This window comes from Babylonia areolata, chromosome 18, assembly GCF_041734735.1.
Source record: "Babylonia areolata isolate BAREFJ2019XMU chromosome 18, ASM4173473v1, whole genome shotgun sequence".
Classification (NCBI taxonomy): domain Eukaryota; kingdom Metazoa; phylum Mollusca; class Gastropoda; order Neogastropoda; family Buccinidae; genus Babylonia; species Babylonia areolata.
This window is the reverse complement of record NC_134893.1, coordinates 33,571,710-33,592,379: the sequence shown is the minus strand read 5'-3', so window position 1 is coordinate 33,592,379 and position 20,670 is coordinate 33,571,710. Positions and strand designations below refer to the sequence as shown.

At 41.5% G+C, this 20,670-nt stretch overlaps 2 protein-coding genes across 4 annotated transcripts in view; one reads left to right on the top strand and one right to left on the bottom strand.

The window, feature by feature from the left end:
* The window catches only part of LOC143291947 (diacylglycerol kinase epsilon-like), a 34,330-nt gene extending 25,710 nt beyond the window's left edge, over nucleotides 1-8,620 (bottom strand). Inside the window, exons 1-8 of one of the 2 annotated variants that reach the window (XM_076602096.1) lie at nucleotides 8,486-8,620; nucleotides 6,645-6,919; nucleotides 5,931-6,134; nucleotides 4,972-5,182; nucleotides 3,697-3,840; nucleotides 2,943-3,088; nucleotides 2,605-2,659; nucleotides 989-1,102 (exon numbers count right to left, since the gene is read on the bottom strand). In XM_076602096.1, coding sequence (XP_076458211.1) covers nucleotides 989-1,102; nucleotides 2,605-2,659; nucleotides 2,943-3,088; nucleotides 3,697-3,840; nucleotides 4,972-5,182; nucleotides 5,931-6,134; nucleotides 6,645-6,919 — 1,149 coding nt within the window. In that variant the 5' untranslated portion in view covers nucleotides 8,486-8,620. Of the gene's footprint in view, nucleotides 1-988; nucleotides 1,103-2,604; nucleotides 2,660-2,942; nucleotides 3,089-3,696; nucleotides 3,841-4,971; nucleotides 5,183-5,930; nucleotides 6,135-6,644; nucleotides 6,926-8,485 lie in introns of those variants that run through there. The other variant, XM_076602095.1, reaches the window with a different exon arrangement.
* A 5,114-nt stretch (nucleotides 8,621-13,734) lies between these two features.
* The window catches only part of LOC143292696 (uncharacterized), a 53,604-nt gene continuing 46,668 nt past the window's right edge, over nucleotides 13,735-20,670 (top strand). For both annotated transcript variants that reach the window (XM_076603206.1, XM_076603207.1), the window contains exon 1: nucleotides 13,735-13,986. In XM_076603206.1, coding sequence (XP_076459321.1) covers nucleotides 13,896-13,986 — 91 coding nt within the window. In that variant the 5' untranslated portion in view covers nucleotides 13,735-13,895. The remainder of the gene's footprint in view (nucleotides 13,987-20,670) is intronic.

The following is a 20,670-nucleotide window of genomic DNA, read 5'->3' as shown; positions in this document are numbered from 1 at the left end:
CATTTACCTCATTTTAACAACAAACAAGACAGGCCAGGCCTTCAAGACTCACTTGTAATACACTTTAAAAAAAAAAATCCAAGCTTTTTATGTATTGAGTATAATTTCAAAATGTAATGTTTAAGATGAGAAAGATCAGTTAACTCCCCTGGCATTACAGAGTAATTTCCCTTTTTTACTATCTGCACCAAAACGTTTCCAAAATAAATAAAAATTCCATGCTTAGCAAAAGAAGTTCCTGTTTGAACAAAAAATGATAATAATGACTGCTCTAGCTGTTGGATCAGAATATCAGATCAAAGTGCCAAGTTTAGAGAATACAAAAAATATAAATATAACAGTAAATGCAGTTTGCATATAATTAGGCTTCATTCTTTATTTTTTTGTGCCCATCCCAGAGGCGCAATATTGTTTTAAACAAGATGACTGGAAAGAACTGAATTTTTCCTATTTTTATGCCAAATTTGGTGTCAACTGACAAAGTAGTTGCAGAGAAAATGTCAATGTTAAAGTTTACCACGGACACACAGGCACACAGACACACACACACAGACAACCGAACACCGGGTTAAAACATAGACTCACTTTGTTTGCACAAGTGAGTCAATAAAACATAGACTCACTTTGTTTACACAAGTGAGTCAAACAAGAAGGAAATTTCATTAAAATACATGCTTCTTCCCTTCCACTAATGTCAAACTAAGAGCCCTTACTAACAAGTACAAACATTTAGAATATCAAATAAAAACTGCACTTTTCTTTTTCTTTTCTTTTTTTTAGTTGCAGTTTATTCATGTATATAAATTATCACAGCAATCTCAAACAATTCCATTAACTCACAAGCATAAGCATCAAATGAAACACAACACACATGCACAAATACACACACACACACACACACACACACACACTACACATTCTCACAAACAAAACACAAAATCACAATGCAAAACATCAACCCTTATCACTTCCCTGAAAGAAAATTTACCTTATTCACAATGCGGTTTGCAAATATTGAAGGCCAGTTTTTCCTTTTGTTGTGGAAGTTCAGTGTAACAAGGGCATCCACACCAATTGATGCGTAGTTATTCATGACCACTTCCTGCAAAGCAACACTATGCAAAACTGTCCACAGATTGTTGATATTCTGAATACAAGCTATAATAGTAAACATGTACTTTAGAGCACCAGAACAATGACATGTCCATGGGTGAAACTGATAACATCCTTTCACCAAAGGAGGAGTGTCAGTTACAAGGCATTGTGTTCAAACAGACAAATAGCAAATGAGGAAATGAACCATACCAATTCACTGCCTGCCTGCTGAGACCATAAAGACTGTGTCAGTAAAATACTATCCTTCCCTGCCTGGATCTGGTTTTGCAATTCCAATACGGTCATTTCATTTGCTCAAAACAGCAACATTCTTAGTTCAAAAGGCTACAACTCTGCAACATATTTCCTTTCATTATGTAAATGTCTGCATTCATTATCACCATATACTTTTAACTGAAATGCATTCTTTCTCACCATATACTCAACTGAATTTCAGTGACTTATTTCAAATGAAACCCATCAAACACTGCTGCAAGAGCTGCAAGCACAAAGATTTCAGTTCCAAGGGCCATAACTCTGTCTATAACTGACGGCCTTTACCTTGGTACTTTATCTGAAACTTACAACTTTTCAGTGATTCTCTCTCTCTCTCTCTCTCTTAGAGTCTCTCTCATGTGATCAATGATATAGATACTTATCACGGAGAGGGCTAGCAGAAGAAGCATACCAGTGGTTACTTATCAAACAGTTAAAGGTTGCATTGCTTTTTAGGGACAGTGAATTCATATTCACTGTGTCTGAAAGGCACCGCACAGGAATGCAGGTCCAAATCCTCTCCTTCTGGCATTTTAACCTTCCCTGTCAGGTACGCAATCACACCTGGATGGAGTGAGGAAAATCAAAGCAAAGTGCCTTTCCCAAGGACACAACACCATGCTGAAACAGGGTATCAAATTCTGATCACTGGTGAACACTGGATCAGAGGTCCAACACCAAACCAACTCCACCACAGTGCACTTATGCTTATTCATTAACCCTTGAAAATAAAGAGTTTATCTAGTTTTGTCTTCTCTTTCTCTGCCTATGTGTGTGTGCGTGTCAATACAACCATACCCTGAATGGAGATGCCTGTTCAGAACAATTCACTGTCAGTAAGATATAGCTCTCAGTTTGTGGCTGCCTTCATCACAGGATTTTGGAGTGTGGTGGTTGTTTCTTCATGTGTCTTTTTTTTTTTTCTTTTTTTTTTTGGTGTTGTTCACTTGATGCCATTGATTTTTACACTCTTCTTTTGGTGCCAAAAATCTTTTTCTCATTTTGGTGTCTTGACATGGATCTGTATCAGTTTATCATGCGCACTCTGCTGTTCTGAAGCCATTTTGTTTGCAACATCTCACACGACCCCTGCATCATAGCTATTACTACATAGCCATTATTATAGGCCAGTCCTACAGATTGTCAAAAGTTGAACCACACAGAGCAAACTAGAAATCTTCAAAATATTAAATAAAATGAACGGTCAATTTACAAAAAGATATCAACACTTACCTTGCGTGGTCTGGCAAACCCAAAATGCTTTGTGTGGCGGATATCGACTGTCCATCTGAAATTATTACAAATTCATTTCAAATGAAATTCTGCTGGCTTAAAACAGCAACACCGGCACGAAATGAGCACTCATTTAAATACTGAAGCAGTACAGGTTGCATACTAGGAAAACATGGATGGCAATAAATAAGGCTGGGCATATTGTATTTCAATATAAACTGGTTACAGGGTCACACTTCTGCTATGTCCTCAAAAAGACAAGTCACTGGGTGGTTAATTTCATCACATCCTTGACAAAAAACCAAAAACAAAACAAACAAAAAAGACACAAATCGCACCTGTCTAAGCTGACTGGTTTGGCTTTCAGCACATTGTCCAGAATGTCAGTAACGTCCACATCACCCGAGTATCCCTCTCCCCAGCCAAGCACTCGGGATAAGTCATTGCCCGTGCCCAGGGGAAGGATGCACACTTTGGGTGGGTTCTGAAACAACAAAGGCATTATCCTGTAATCATCATCATCATCATCATCACCACCACCCATAATTTAGCAGCAATAATAACCACCTTCATCATTCAGATTAGAAACAGAACATAAAACCAACAATAAGAAACTTCCAGCTTTCAAAGGATTTTACTGCATGCATAATATTATACTTTCAACACAGGCGACAAGAAAACTGAGACAGACAGCAGGTTAGGTACAAAGGTGTCTTATCTGAAAGTCAGGTATCAACAAAGCAGTGGCATCATCAGTCAAGTTAGTGACCAACATATGCGAGGAGATGTTGTCTAAATTTCTGTAAAAGAAAAATGGAAACAGGAAAGAAAGGCATTGACAAGTACATAAATATTTACATACAGATCCTCAATTTAAAAAAAAAAAATTAATCAATGAATCAATTGATTAATCAATCAATGAAAAAAGATTCACGGAATTGTTAACATACACTCCATCTGTGAAGACCAGCTTGATTTTCACACACAAAGAATCAGCTTTGATAATGAAGTGGATTCTGATCAACGTACAGGCCAATACATTTTCATGTGCATGGTAGGTACAGCCAGGAGTTTTCCCATTACTCAACTCACAGGTAGTTTCAGTTTCTCAATGGCATTGAGGACCCATCCAATGGTGCCATCCCCTCCACACACCAGCACATGGAATGAAACGTCTGGCAAAAGATGGCACCACTCCAGTCCGTTCTCTGGTGATATGTCGTGCACATCGATCACCTGAAAATGCAGAACATTTTGTTAGCATCACTCTCACACAGATTGGTGGTGACGATACAGGCAGGGGGTTGGGGGGAGGAGGGCGTAATATGACAAAAGTGATTGAAAAGGATTTTTTTCTCCTATAATCACTTTTAATCTAATGCACTTACTGTCACCCACACTTACTGTCATCCAGCAGGGGTCTAATCCCTGTCCCGTGCAAAAGAGTACTCTGCTCAGGCTGATAATTTGAAAGTAGCTGTCATTTGTGAACATACACAAAATGATTTTTTGAACAGTTTTTTAACTCTTTCCGGACGAAGGAATGCTCACGCATTCCTACGCAAAACGTATTCGGATTCGGACGAAGGAATGGAATAGCATTCTCCAAAAGTAAAATTCCATCATACGCTGTACACGTGATTTTGTGGTTAGCCAAGCAGAGTGCGCTATTGTGGGTCACTCCACAATCGAACAGTATGACTGGTCAGCCTGGGATGTGTGGCCTGTCTCGCACACACGCTGACAAAGTCACTGACTGGTCGTCTGCTCGCGTGCCAGCCTGTTAGCAAAGCGGGCTCTTCTCAGAATGTTGTGAAGCGAACAAAGCAGTGACGGCAACGTTTCAGAGTTGCCGAGGTACTTGAAATGCTACAAACTGAAGGGTCGGACATTGAAGAGGTTGATGATGACGAAGAAGAAAGCGAATTTAATGCAGAAAGCGAGCATGGGTATGGTGATTCGGGGTGAAAAATTGGCAGTATTTTCTACATATACCAAAACTGTAAAAATAAGATGAGAAATTTGATTTTTTTTTTTTATATGTAATAGCTCAACACGTAATAAACCAGTTCTGAAAGTTTCATTTTCCTACACAGTATTTTGTATTTTTTGTAATTTTTTTCCAAACCCTTATAAATGGGCCGTCTGTGGGGAAAAGCAAGGGAGAAAACTTGTCGTCCCGAAGGAGTTAAAACATAGTAAAAACACTGACAGATTTTTTTTTACCCTTGCACAGGTCCTTTCCTTCTCCATTAATCAATATTACATAATCCACATTCAACACACAATGAGGAACAACGCCAGAGATTCCATGAAGTCAGCACAGCCAACAATGACTGCAAGAGATCTTGACCACTCTTATCTTACTTGGGGTGTGTTGAGTATGGAGCGGAAGTGTCTCAGCAACAGCTCCCCATCGTTGTTCCCACTCTTCCTGTTGCCAATAACGATCAGCGGGGTCCAGTCCTTCATGTCCGGGTGTCGCACTTTCTTCACGACCAGGTGGCGCTGTCTGGTGGCCTTCAGACCCACCCATCTCAGCTCCACACAGTTCGGGGGAACGATCAGTTGCCGGTACCTGACACACCACCAGAGAGAAAGTCTAGACTAACATTAACAGGTTAGGCATCAGAACCTATTCAACTTCATTATGCTCATTTTCTTTTCACCTCCCATTTCTCATTCTCATCTTATCAGCATCCTTAACCTTGTTGCTGTTGAAGATAATAATGATGATCTAATGACTGCATGAAGTTAAAATGTCTAGCCAGTGCCTATTTTTATGAGACCATATAATAGTATAATATATGCTTACACTATCTTGTGACAAAGTGTTTTTCAGTTGTTGGTATTTTGTTTTGTTTTGTTTTGTGTTTGTTTTTTCAGTGATAACACCTCTATGTAACTTCTCCAGAATCAGCTTCTGTCAAAACCTCCAATAACCTTGACTCATCCTGTTTATATTGTGTTACATTTTAGCCCAAAACTCAAAGTAACACATGTTTCAAAAGTATCACAATGAACATTATTCTGTGAAAATTAAAAAAAAAAACAGCAACAAACAAACAAATTTTAAATGTAAGTTTCTTTCAATCTGTGCACCTCTCATTGGCCTGTATGCAATCTGATGGGAAGTGTTAAGCAGCAATGGCATGAAATTGCATACAGCCTACAGGTCTCTCTCTTACCCCCACTCCCATCCCAAAGCAGAAGTTATTGTATTTGTTGTTAAAATAAGTTTTGAACCCACCACCATGATTCCCTAAACACAAACAAAATTTTCAAACAACAACAACAAAAAAAAAAAAAACTTCAGTACACCTCACCTTCCTAACTGACAGACACTCAGTTTGCTGGCGCAGTTTTCATGCACCGTCTGTTGGCACCAGCAGCAGCGGAGGTCAGACAACTCTGGCAGGGCCCCGCACTCCTCCCCACACACACTGCAGCTACTGCAGAGAGGCAGGTTGCCTTGAACCCAGTGATGGTGGAGCTGCTCCTCTCTGGTTGAAGCAGGTTTACAGGGGATTCTGGGTTTAAAAACAAAATGGGCAATAAAGTTATACGTTACAGATAAATGCAGTATAAAAAAAGTAAACAAAACAACAACAAAAAACAAGGCAAGAATATATATATAAAGAAAAGATTTCAAAAGAACAGTTGATACACTAAACTTGAATTTGAACAAATCAGTTGTTCAGATGTTGTATGTATATGTATATATATATATATATATATATATATATATATATGTGTGTGTGTGTGTGTGTGTGTGTGTGTGTGTTCCAAAACTACAATCACAAATACATTCAAAAACAAACTCTTTCCTCCGAAACAAGACTCGCATAACATATATTTCGAAACTAATCATTTCCTCTCTTATTTTTGTCAAGATGAATAGAATGTTGACATAAATGAATTCTCTAGTCATTAATATACACCACTTTTTTTCTTTCCTTTCCTCTTTCTTACATCCTTGAATTGCACAAGAAAACACCAAACTTACTGTTAATTCTAAGCACTACCATTAGCATGTATACCTGTTATTTGCTTCCTTCATAAGGTGGTCATCCACACAGATTCCACAGGAGTCGCACTGGGCCCCGTGGACGATATGAACATGGTCCACATTGCAGTAGGTTGGTGTAGTGAACATGTCCACCATGAAGAATCGGTGGCCCTTGTGGATGTCATACACAGGGACCTCATAGTGGCGCAGGCGGTACTTCCGGTACCAACGGGTGATGAGAACCAGGACGGCTAACATGGACAGCATGCTGAGCAGTGCATATGAGACACTCTCCACCTCAGGCATCTGCATCATTATGATCTTTTTCAGGGAAACTGTGCAGTAACACAACCAAAACAGGAGAGAAATCCAGAGGTGATTCTACAAATGTAGAAACATGCATTACCCTTGGGTCAGTTGTAATTGTGATTGTGGAGATAATGCTGTCAACTATAACATATGGTGAAAAATAAATAAACTAATCTGAACCTCAAACTTGCACATGTATACAGGTTGTTGCCCTTCCCAGCATGCCTTGCACTAATAAACTTGCCGATGTAAATAAACATCGTCTGTATCTCCTCAACTTAGGCTCTAGTGCTGATGACACCGAAGAACGAGTGATCATGACACTGATGTTCTATGTGATCCTTGAAACTTGACAGTCATTGTGAACTGTGAGTTAAAAATTCAAACATCATGTTCTATGCATTATTCTACATTTATGTTTTATGTTGTTTGTCTGTTTGTTATCCTTGCACATTGTTACTGTATTGTACATGAAATGCAATTTCCAAATGAGCAGATTGTCACTATATTGTGTGTGTGTGTGTGTGTGTGTGTGTGTGTTATATGTGTGTGTGTGTGTGTTATGCAACTGCAAACTGTGTAGTAAGTTGTCATTCTGCTAAAGTAGTGTGGTGTTTTGATCAGGCCTGTTAAGGTGGTGATAATGTTCAAGGGGAAATAACCTTTAACACAAGAAAGAATAATAAAAAAAAAAAAAATTTTAAAGAAGAAGAAGAGAAAATCAGGCTGATGCTTAGACTAGTTTGAAACTGCTGAACACAAGAACACAATTCATAAAAAGTTTTCTGATCTCCTGCATTGTGTTCCAGCACAACATTTTTCATCATCTGTCAGCTCTATCTCAGAGTAAGTATACTCTTCAACCAGCTCCAAGCAAACCCGATAAGGATTGAGTGAAAAGTTTTAGATAATCTGTTTTCTACAACCTCAAGCCATTATCATCACCTTTTAGTCTTTCCTCCTTGTTTTAAACTGGCTAAAAAGATTCTAACATGATAGCTAGTTGGAATATCTGAAGCAGACTCTGCATGACATTAATTATCTGTAAGAGATCTTATTTTCCCATCTAACATGCAGTAAATATATAATAAGCAGTAATGTCAAAATATCAATGAGTGAGCATACTCTCTGTGTCTATGACAATGACTATGAGTGTGCAAGTGCTCTGTTTAATGACTGGACCCTAAAGAATTAATTTTCAAAGTTTTGCAGTTTTGAATACAACTTAATTTTTGAGTATGCTACTTATCTATTAAATGACTAAGATTAAGGCACTTGACCTGAAATGCAAAATATCAAATTTACCAAAAGAAAAAAAAAAGCTCGACATTTCAAAAACAACAACAAAAATTCAAGGTAATCTTTTTGTGGATAATTCAACCACACCCAGCAGTGTGTATTGTTCTATCAGCGTGCACGCATAGCTCTTGACGCGTGGCCTATGATGACAATTATTGATAATTTTCTGTCAGCAGACTGCCGAGATTATCATTTTGAAAGTGCGACCAGCTACAACTAAAAAGGGCCGAAGGTTCCGCAAATGCCATTTAACTGCTTTCTTACCTTTTCGAATGCAGGCAGATGTTAGTGTTGACAAGTTTATCAACATAAACGATAGCTATGTACACGACACGTGTATTGTATGGATAAAAATAACTGATGATCACATGAAACAAATCTTGTCTCGAACGACGCCATGCTGGATTTGTCTGTAAAGGGAAACTACTCGACCTAACTCTCTCTCTCAACAAACAAAACTGGCACGGAGAAATAGAGAGCAATGATAGGTATAAATGGTTCTATTCATTTAAATCAATTTTACAAACGGAGAAATATTTCAAGTTCGTAACAAAAAAGTGGCATAGAATCTGTTTTGCGAGGCTCAGATTGAGAGCACTTGGACTGAATGCCAACAGAAGATGGTTCGATTCAGACGTAGCAACATCCCCTTGTCCAATGTGTGGCGAAAGGCCAGAAGATGAAAACCATTTCATATCTGACTGCAAAAGATACGAAAAATTGCGAAAAAAAACAAAAAAACTGTACCCTTTTCAATACAGCTGCAGTGCAGAGAAAAGATTTGTTCGGCACACTGATGACAGAAAATGACGATATGATGCTCTCACTAGCAAAATATGTGTCCGAGGCAGTAAATATACGCAAACGAGATAGAGTCCATAGACGCATGAAGAAAAACGGAGATGGGGCCCTCAAACAGGAATTCAAGGCACTCAAGCGCCTCATCTAGAAACGTCTACGTCGCGCCTACTGGAGACACGTAGAAGGCCTCAGTCAGTGATCATCCGTCTGACGACTGAAGGAGAAAACCAGACCACCTCCAAGAAGAAATTCTGGAGCTTCATCAAAGCAAGAAGAACAGAAGGAGTGGGCGTCTCTCCACTTAAAGAAGCCGGGAAACTCATCTCCGACCCCAAAGAGCAAGCCCAGATCTTAAATACCCGGTTCCATTCAGTATTCAGCCCCAAACACACCATTGCAGCTGAAGAGTTCGAACAGCAGTGCCCCCCTGGACCAAACCTTCCAGACTATCCATCATGTGACGATATAAACATCACAGAAGATGGAGTAAGAAAACTCCTGCTCAACCTCAACCCCAATAAAACCCGTGGCCCAGACGGCATTACCCCCAGACTCTTGAAGACGGTGGCAGAGGAGATCACTCCAGCCTTCACAATGCTCTACCGCATCTCATACTCCTCCGGCACCCTACCACAGGACTGGAAACAGGCCAACATCACACCTGTCTTCAAAAAGGGAGAAAAATACAAAGCAGCTAACTACCGCCCCATCTCCCTCACCTGCATAGCCTGCAAGCTGATGGAACACATCATCACCAGCCACATCATGTCCCATCTTGAGAAGGATGAGATTCTCTGTCCAGAGCAGCACGGCTTCCGACGCGGACGGTCATGTGAGACTCAACTCCTAGGGTATGTGGACGAAGCGACCAGAGAGATAGAGAAGGGAAACCAGGAGGACACTATCGTCCTCGACTTCTCAAAAGCGTTCGACAAAGTGAGCCATACCCTACTTGTCCACAAACTATGACGTTACAGTATCAGAGGACGCACCAATGCCTGGATCAAGGACTTCCTCAAGAACAGACATCAGGCTGTTGTGGTGGAAGGAACAAGATCTGACCTTCTACCTGTGGAATCTGGCGCCGCACGGTCCCTCAAGGCTCGGTTCTAGGACCGAGTCTTTTTGTTCTGTACATAAATGACCTCCCTGATGGCATCAAGTCGAAGATCCGCCTATTTGCCCATGACACTATGTGCAGCAAGACCATCATGAAAAAAAGGACGAGCAAGTGCTGCAAGAAGATCTACACTCCCTTACCACCTGGGAGGAAAAGTGGTCCATGGAGTTCCATCCACAGAAGTGCTCAACGCTGAGAGTTTCCCGGAAAAGGGAAAAGACTGTCCCTGCGTATGAGCTGCATGGACAGAAGATTGAAAATGTCAGCACCACCAAGTACCTGGGCGTCAACATTCAGGACAATATGCAGTGGAAATCCCACATTGACTCCATCACCAAGAAAGCCAGCAAGACCCTAGGCTTCGTCCGGCGCAACCTCAAGATCGGCAACAAGAAGACAAAGCAAACTGCGTACAAAGCCCTTGTTCGCCCACTTCTTGAGTACGCAGCCACCGTCTGGGATCCCTACACTGCAAACGGGGTTGAGGCCCTCGAGAAGATCCAACGAAGAACAGCAAGATGGGTCTCAAATCGCCACCGCCAAACATCATGCGTGGACTCCATCCTCGATTCACTCAATTGGCCTCCCCTACAACAGCGCCGCAAGAAAGCCCGCTTGGAGATGTTCTACAAATTCCACTATGGTCTCATCTCCATCAGCTCCAAGTACCTGCCCAAGCCATCTAAGAGCAGGCTGAGCTCTAGGACGAACAACAGACTGAGCTACGACATTCCCTTCTGCACAACACTGTACAGGCAGATGGCATTCTTCCCGAGGACCATACCAGAATGGAACAAGCTGCCTCAGGGAGTTGTGACAGCCGAGTCACTGGACTGCTTCAAGTCCAGACTGGCCTCTCATCTCTAAAAAGTGAATCCCCCCCATAACCCCCCCACCCCCCACCCCATTCCCCCCCTCCTCTCGTCCAGCACTGTCCCCCTCACCCTCCTCCTAACCACCCAGCCACCCGAAAATCACCATCTTCCCCCCCTCTCCCCCCCCCCCCCCCCCCCCCCCCCCCCCACCCCGCTCAACAGCTGATGCAGAGGCTTGGCATCATGTCAGTGCACTGGCTGGCCAGGTCGCCAATTTTTTTTTTTTTTTTTTTTTTTTTCCAATCCTCACAACAGCGCAATCCTCAGCAACCTCCCCAAACTACAACAGAATCATCAATATAATTATGTTGGTTGTATAAAGGAAGAAGAAGGTCCAAATACTCATTAATTAATTATAAACTTAGTATGGGTTCTATGAGGGGGGAAAGGCATAGATAAAAGGAAGGGTTACATTCGGACGGTCAATTTCGACAATGTATTTTTCTGATGTGTTATATGTTTTATATGTACATTGTTATGTGTCCGTATTGATATGATGTGTGTCAATGTCACCGTGATGCTTAGATAATTATTATTCGGATTATAATATGTACTTTGTTTCCTGTGTACTGTTCAAACCTTAGAGACGAGCGACTTGGGGAGGGGGGGGGGGAGGCACAGTACCCGCCTGCCACATGGACATTTTAAGCAAACGAAATACCAAAGTGCCGCTTATCCCTTAGTAGTTTAGTTTACTTTGGTTATGTTTTTCCTTTCTGTTCCATTTTATTTGTTTTGCACCATTTTTGTTCTGATTTGTACCTACCATGTCACTATAGAGCTTTACAGCTAATGACATTAAACATTTCAGTGTTCAGTGTGTGTTCTCTCTCTCTCTCTCTCTCTCTCTCTCGATCTCTCCGCCTCCAAGAGGTTGGGTGGGGGGTAAGCGGAGGGGGTGGGGCGGAGGGGGGTGCGGGGGTGGGGGGGGGGACAAGATTATTTGCTTGTTTTGACTCATATTCATGCATATTGATATCATAGATGAAATTCAGAACAAACTTTTCAGCCTGGCAATGGGTGTGAAAGAATCGCAAACTTGAAACGTTCGCGAGCGCGTCGGTGACGTGTGTGTAGACTGTGTGTGTGTGTGTGTGTGTGTGTGTGTGTGTGCGTGTGTGTGTGTGTGTGTGTGTGTGTGTGTGTTCAGGAACAAGATCGAGAGGGAGAATCAATGTATGGATGGTGCATCCGAAGTGCTTATAGGGGAGGCTATCGAGAAAAACATGTTATAGTGGCGCTATCTTGGTTTGCTTCCTTCCGTTGAAATGGATGTGGTGGATAGGAGAGGGCGTGGGGGGAGGGGGCTATAGCAAAAATAATCACCCATGTCCTCGGATATCGTTTTCTCTCTTTCATTTCAGTTCTTTTTCTTTCGTTCTTGACATGTTCATTTTTTCCCCCTTTCTTCACCGAACCCACATCATCTCTCCCTCGCGAGATCTGTCAATCATTCTTTTCTTTCTCCTCATCGTCATTCATCTCGTCGCGGTGGCGAGTTTAACGACCTGTTGGCGATCTGGCTGTAAGGTCAAGTTGTTCGTGGCTGAGGTGGTTTGGGGTCCACATTCTGCCAGTATCCGTGATGTTCTTTTGGCAGCGAGTGTTGAAGCATTGAGAAGTTGAACCAGTCGCGAGATACGGCTTTTGCTCTGAGGTTCAAGGTCGAACTCGAGCCGGAGCGGCGTTTTCAATGACCATTTATCACGTGCATTATTATCCCCGTCAACTGAACGCAGTGCGGCGTGCTCTCATAATCAGTCTTTCTCGATCACTGTTGTGGTTTTAGTTCAGTTCCACTGAATCAATCTCACGAATAACCAACGCTAACGAATTCAGTTTGCAATAGACATGCTCCCTGGCCTCGAAATCGGGTGGGTTTTTTGTTTGTTTGTTTTTGTTTTTTGTTGTTGTTTTTGTTTAATGCTTGTGCTGTATATTATGAGTTTATGACGCAAATATTCAGAACGAAATCCAACATGACTTTCTGGTCCCGTGCATAAAAAAGTATAACGAAACTCTACATATTTCAAGCATCACTGAATCCGACAACATTGCAGAAATCGCCATCTTGTTATTTTGCTGATTATTTTTTGTCGTCATTCCGTGGCAAGATAGATAACTGCAGCTTTCTCAAAGCCTTATTTTCTTCTCTCTTTTTTTTTCTTTTTTTTTTAATTTTTCTTCTTCTTCTTCGTCTTCTTCTTCTTTTTTAATTTTTTTTTTTTTTAGGCGAGTATGTCTTCATATAACTCAACGGGTTAAGAAGGATATAACGTCATAGCATCCGACATGCTCGGATGCGCGCGCGCGCACACACACGCACACACACACACACACACACACACACACAGAAACTGCGATAGAACCACGACAGGGCCAATCCCCTCCCCTTGCCTCCTCCACCCTTCCCCCTACCCCTTCCACCACCCCACATCTACCCTCCGCCCCCTCCCCCACCCCAACTTACTAGTTAAAAAAAAAAAGAAGAAAAAAAAAGAAGAGAGAATGGGAAAGGGAGTGAACATAATTATGTGCATATCGATAGGTTGGATGGCTGTTGGCATTGGAGGGTGGGGGTGGGGGGGGGATGCAGGGCTGGGAGGGGAGGGAGGGAGGGTGGAGGCTTGGGGGTCGGGGGAAGGACGTCGCGGAGAATGATGTCACTGGAGTGTTGATCGCTCTATAAAGGGGCTGCCGCGCCCGCCTGCCAGTTTTACAAGTCACAGTTTTTATACACACACGTGACACCCACACGCACGTGTTTACACAGGCACACAGAGAGAAGCTCTTGTGTCTGTGAACAGAAGTGTAAAGATCAACAGATGGAGAAGAAATCGAGTCTTTATCAGAATTGTTTTTGTTTTTGATAGAGTGAATGTGTGTATTGCGGTACAGTATGGCCCGCAAACGTGTTAAGGTGTTTGTGTATTTCTGTTTTCTGATCGTCATGCCTGTGTTTTCGGTTGGTAAGTTAAAAAAAAAAAAATTAACCTCGATGTCTGTCTCCATTATTGTGTGTGTAGGAGGTGGGTGGCGGGGGTGGGGTGGGGGAATGCAAGCGCGCGTGCGTACGTGTGCAAGTGTGTTGTTTATGTTTGTGTGTATGTTTGTACTCATACTCAAGTTATGCTGTTGTTGCTCAGTATTGCTGTGAGCATACCTGGAAAGACTCAACAGACACTGATTGTCTTTAAGTGCGAGGGCATGCGCATCAGCGTTTGTGTGCGTGCACGGTGTGTCAGTGTGTATGTGTGTTTGCGTGCGTACATGCATGTATATGTGCGTGTGTGTGTGTGTGTGTGTGTGTGCAGTGCGCGCGCACGCGTGTGTGTGTGTGCGTACATGCGTGTATGTGCGTGCGTGCGTGCGTGCGTGCGTGTGTGTGTGTGTGTGTGTGTGTGTCTTCTAGTTCATGATCACTGACGTTATCGCTGCTGTTGCTGTAAATGCCAGTGCGGCCGCCCTTCCTTCCAGGATCCTCCTGGTTGTCCTTTCTTACTTCAGCCCTTTCTTTCTTTCTTTCTTTCTTGTATTGTTTTTCTTGTTCACATCCACAAGTTATCCAGTCTTAAAGTGGGCAACAGAATGAATGAAAGAGAACAAATGCTAAGCATGAAACCGGCAGCCTGTAGGTTTGAAAAAAATTGCGTCTCTTACAAAGAGGGTTTTGAACACACACACAAATATATATATATATATATATATATATAATCTAAAATATGGTGGTGATAAGGCGGACAGAGAGCAAAATGTATTCATCAGTAATCAGGGACTTTCTAAGATATATATCTATTCTTAAACCAGACATCATATCCGGTAACAGTAAATACACCACTGAAAGCATAATATTCACCATTCTATATCAGCTACACATTTTGGAATATAAAAAAGAAAGATAACAGATAGATCGATAGATAGATACATAGATTGTAATAGTGAATACACCAAAGCATGATATTCACCATTCTATATTAGCTATACAATTTGGATTTTTTTTAAAGATAATATATATATATATATATATATATATATATATATATATATGTATGTATGTATTGAGAGACCTGGGGTGGGTTGCATGAGCGGACTTAACTTCTTCACGCTGAAAGGTTAGACGAAACTTGGACTATTATATTTGGTTTACCGGCATAGCTGTGAGCAAAATTAGGTTATATTCGTGAGATCGCTTTATTAAATGGGGCTCCCGTAGTAGGCCTTGCAGGTAGGTATATTACGTGAAGTTTTCTTTCTTGACAAAAATAAAATAAAATAGAATAAAATAACAAGTAGGAAGAAAGACATAATTCTTGGAGCTGTGAATCGGAATTTTGACGACATTTAAAACTGAATAGAATAGAATTGAATAAGAAACAAAACAAAACAGAATCAACAACAAGTTAATTAGCAAACAAACCAAGCACGGAGGAGAGTCACAGCTGAGTAGAGACATGTATAGGTTATTCTTCTTCGATATTGTTTGGATGCGTCAGACTTGAAGCTTCGTCGCCCTGACGTATAGGTTAGATTTCACCCCCAACGCCCATCCCCACCCCATGACGAAAGTTGTCTCCCTTGTGCACCTGTACAGAGTTTTTTTTTCCTTGGCAGGCAAAAAGACCACGGTCAGGATTTATAAATATTATGTTAATTTATGTAGTTGGTGGGCCGGTCGTGATTCCCTTGCACACTGCAATGTACAGCTGTAAAATTTAACTGTTAACAGAAAGACAGAGAGAGGTGCGTGACTGGTGGGGTGCCAGTCGGGGGGAAGTCGGAGAGAGGGCACACACACACACACACACACACACACACAGGGCACACACACACACACACACACACACACACACACACACACACACACAAAGAGAGAGAGAGGGGGGACACACACACACACACACACACACAGACACACACAGACACACACACAGAGGGAGGGGGAGAGAGAGAGAATACTGAACACTGAATAATTTTAATGACATGGGCCAACAGCCCCTATCATAACAAATGCAAAAAAAACACATTGATTTTTTCTGATATATATGAACAATTCTACAACAAAACATAACTGTTAGATATGGGTGATGAAGACTAATATTGAGAGAGAGACAGAGAGAGAGAGAGAACACTGAATACTGACTGATTTTAGTGACATACGCCAACAGCCCCTATCATAACAAATGTTAGATATGGATGATGAAGACCAACATATATATATATATATATATATAGGGAGAGAGAGAGAGAGAGGTGAACGACCGGAAAAACTGACAGAGTGTCCAGTAACGTCAGGAAGAAAGAGCGAGAGAGTGGTGGATTGCCTGCTTCATCCATTCAGTCCCTTCAGCGCATACAAAATTATGCTGTCCGACTCGTCCTCAGAAAGAAAAGATCTGAGCACATCACTCCTATTTTGCAACATACATTGGCTCCCTGTCTCACACAGAATAAAGTATAAGATCAGCACTCTATGTTATAAATGTATTCACAAATCTGCCTCTTCCTATCTTTGTGGCTGCCTTCACCTCTACACTTCTTCTCGCTCTCTACGATCGGCTTTGTATCCACTCTGTTTACGCATACCCAGATTCAAACACTCCACTGTTGGACGCCGTTCTTTCTCTGTCTCTGGACCTTGTATTTGGAATGAACTTCCTCTTTCGCTTCGTTAGGTCTCCGCACTCGCTCTTTCAAGTCTTAAAACCCACCTCTTCACAAGATAGCCTCCCTCCCCTACCTCTACCTTGTCTTCAGTTTCTACAGTTTTAGAGTTATGCATGCGTTTGAATGACTGGTGTGAAAGTGCTTAGATTTGTCTCTGCACAAGATTCAGCGCTATATAAATACCATTATTATTATTATTATTATTATAGACAGATGTACGGACAGACAGACACACAGGCAGATAAACAGACAGACACACACACACACACTCTCTCTCTCTCTCTCTCACACACACACACACACACACACACACACACTTTTGTTGTTGTTGCATTTTTGTTATTAATAATTTTCTATTCAAACCTGTTTCACGAGTCCAGCCAAGGCACCTCCCTGTTCCATGTGGTGTGTGTCACTTCCACGCAGCCATAACGCGTTGTTTAGTTTGAGGTTGCCCTTAACACGTACACCTACCTGTCTCCCGCGGTTAAGCTTTATTAGTACTAGGTGGTGGCAACATTCTGCTGACAACCAGACTTTCTTCCGAGCCAGGTCCGCATTCATTGTTTTTTTGTAAATACCTCTATTTCTATGCCTGTCTGTCTGTTTGCCTGTCTGTCCGTCTGTTTCTGTCTGTCTCTGTCTCTGTCTGTCTCTGTCTCTGTCTGTCTCGTCGGCGGTGGGCATCTAGACTCACTGACCGGCAAACCACAAATTTTGTCTATCGTACGAACTAAGTTTTCAAACAGGAATGGATGGCAATTAATTGGTGACTGAGTTTTGATTGTGTACATTTTTTTACGGACATGCATTTTGTGCTTTGTTTATTACTCGTGACTGATTTGTGTCATTTGTTTTGTGTGCACTGTTAATGAAACGCTCACCATAATATGTTTTGTGTACAAGGGCTGATAGGATTTTTTTCTGCGAACAAGGGATGCTTGGGAATTGTACCGTGTTTATTATTTTTCCGTGTGTGCCTGTGTCATCACTCAATCTTGCATGTCCTTCACAAACCATCTGCAACACTGGGAATTCAGATGCCAGATATATACCTACCCTACTTCCGCAAAGAAACCTACAATGCACGCAGTTTCCACTCTGTCAAACACAGATATATGCCTACCCTACTCCCTCAAAGAAACCTACAGTGCACGCAGTTTCCACCCTGTCAAACACAGATATATGCCTACCCTACTCCCTCAAAGAAACCTACAATGCACGCAGTTTCCACCCTGTCAAACACAGATATATGCCTACCCTACTTCCTCAAAGAAACCTACAATGCACGCAGTTTCCACCCTGTCAAACACAGATATATACCTACCCTACTCCCTCAAAGAAACCTACAATGCACGCAGTTTCCACTCTGTCAAACACAGATATATGCCTACCCTACTCCCTCAAAGAAACCTACAATGCACGCATTTTCCACCCTGTCAAACACAGATATATGCCTACCCTACTCCCTCAATGTAACCTATCCCTACAATGCACGCAGTTTCCACCCTGTCAAACACAGATATATACCTACCCTACTCCCTCAAAGAAACCTATAATGCACGCAGTTTCCACCCTGTCAAACATAGATATATACATACCCCCTCAAAGAAACCTACAATGCATGCAGTTTCCACCCTGTCAAACACAGATAATTACATACCTACCCTACTTCCTCAGAGAAACCTACAATGCACGCAGTTTCCACCCTGTCAAACACAGATATATACCTACTCTACTTCCTCAAAGAAACCTACAATGCATGCAGTTTCCACCCTGTCAAACACAGATATATACCTACCCTACTTCCTCAAAGAAACCTACAATGCATGCAGTTTCCACCCTGTCAAACACAGATATATACCTACCCTACTTCCTCAAAGAAACCTACAATGCACGCAGTTTCCACCCTGTCAAACACAGATAATTATATACCTATCCTACTTCCTCAAAGAAACCTACAATGCACGCAGTTTCCACCCTGTCAAACACAGATATATACCTACTCTACTTCCTCAAAGAAACCTACAATGCATGCAGTTTCCACCCTGTCAAACACAGATATATACCTACCCTACTTCCTCAAAGAAACCTACAATGCACGCAGTTTCCACCCTGTCAAACACAGATATTACATACCTACCCTACTTCCTCAAAGAAACCTACAATGCACGCAGTTTCCACCCTGTCAAACACAGATAATTATATACCTACCCTACTTCCTCAAAGAAACCTACAATGCACGCAGTTTCCACCCTGTCAAACACAGATAATTATATACCTACCCTACTTCCTCAAAGAAACCTACAATGCATGCAGTTTCCACCCTGTCAAACACAGATATATACCTACCCTACTTCCTCAAAGAAACCTACAATGCATGCAGTTTCCACCCTGTCAAACACAGATAATTACATACCTACCCTACTTCATCAAAGAAACCTACAATGCACGCAGTTTCCACCCTGTCAAACACAGATATATACCTACCCTACTTCCTCAAAGAAACCTACAATGCATGCAGTTTCCACCCTGTCAAACACTGATATATATATCTACCCTACTTCCTCAAAGAACCTACAATGCACGCAGTTTCCACCCTGTCAAACACAGATATATACCTACCCTACTTCCTCAAAGAAACCTACAATGCATGCAGTTTCCACCCTGTCAAACACAGATATATATACCTACCCTACTTCCTCAAAGAAACCTACAATGCACGCAGTTTCCACCCTGTCAAACACAGATATATACCTACCCTACTTCCTCAAAGAAACCTACAATGCACGCAGTTTCCACCCTGTCAAACACAGATATATACCTACCCTACTTCCTCAAAGAAACCTACAATGCACGCAGTTTCCACCCTGTCAAACACAGATAATTATATACCTACCCTACTTCCTCAAAGAAACCTACAATGCACGCAGTTTCCACCCTGTCAAACACAGATAATTATATACCTACCCTACTTCCTCAAAGAAACCTACAATGCATGCAGTTTCCACCCTGTCAAACACAGATTAAGACAACAGGAACAAAAAGAACAATGACGGCGTCATCATCAACAATAACCACAATATCGACCAAAGTGATGAAAAGATAAATAATAGATTCGGGAGACATTCTGACAGGAAACTAAAATTCAGAGAGATGGGGGGAAAAAAACTGGTCAACTCCACCAATGGAATCATTACAAACACGATGATGAAATATTTGTCAGGAATAGGCATGCTAATTTATCATGTAGCTGGGGGAGAATCACCAAATTATGAAACAGCGCTTTTGAAGTAACACCGCTCCAACGATGTAAATATGGGAAGTTTCGATATTTCGGCAGTAAAGTTATTAAAAAAAAAAATAAAAAAATAAAAAGATTTGCCTCCTGTGACCTTTCGTGGGAATCCAAGATGGCGACCGCGGAAACAGTGGTGAAGTGGTAAGTGAAATTTCAAGTTTCGTTTTGTGCTAATAGTTTTTGTAGTTTGGGATGTCATGACCATTCTGTGAATGCTGCAAACATTCTAGACGAACACCACAATGATACAGTCCAGTCGTTTAGATACGAGATAGTAGCCAGCATTGATGGGAATGTAGATTTTATTTCTTTTTCGAAGAGCAGGTATGGTAGTGGGTGCCTTTATTGTTCATTATATTAAACACTTAATAGTCATACTATGAAACAACGTTTCATATTTGGAACACTCTTTCGTAAAAGGCGCACTTTGTGCAAAATACATGTTTTATTCGAAATATCTTAAATATTGCGTCACATACGAGCTTGAGAAAATCTGGCTCATTCACCATTCCAGTTCAGAGAAAGCTTCTAGATATATATCGTACGAAGACAATGTTTACGTTCGTGTGTGTGTGTGTGTGTGTGTGTGCACCGTGTGTGTGTGTGTGAATAGGATTTTCATCTCTAACAAAAAGGTTTTCTGTCGTCTGGATTCTATATATGAATTAGGTTTAACTCTTTTTTTTTA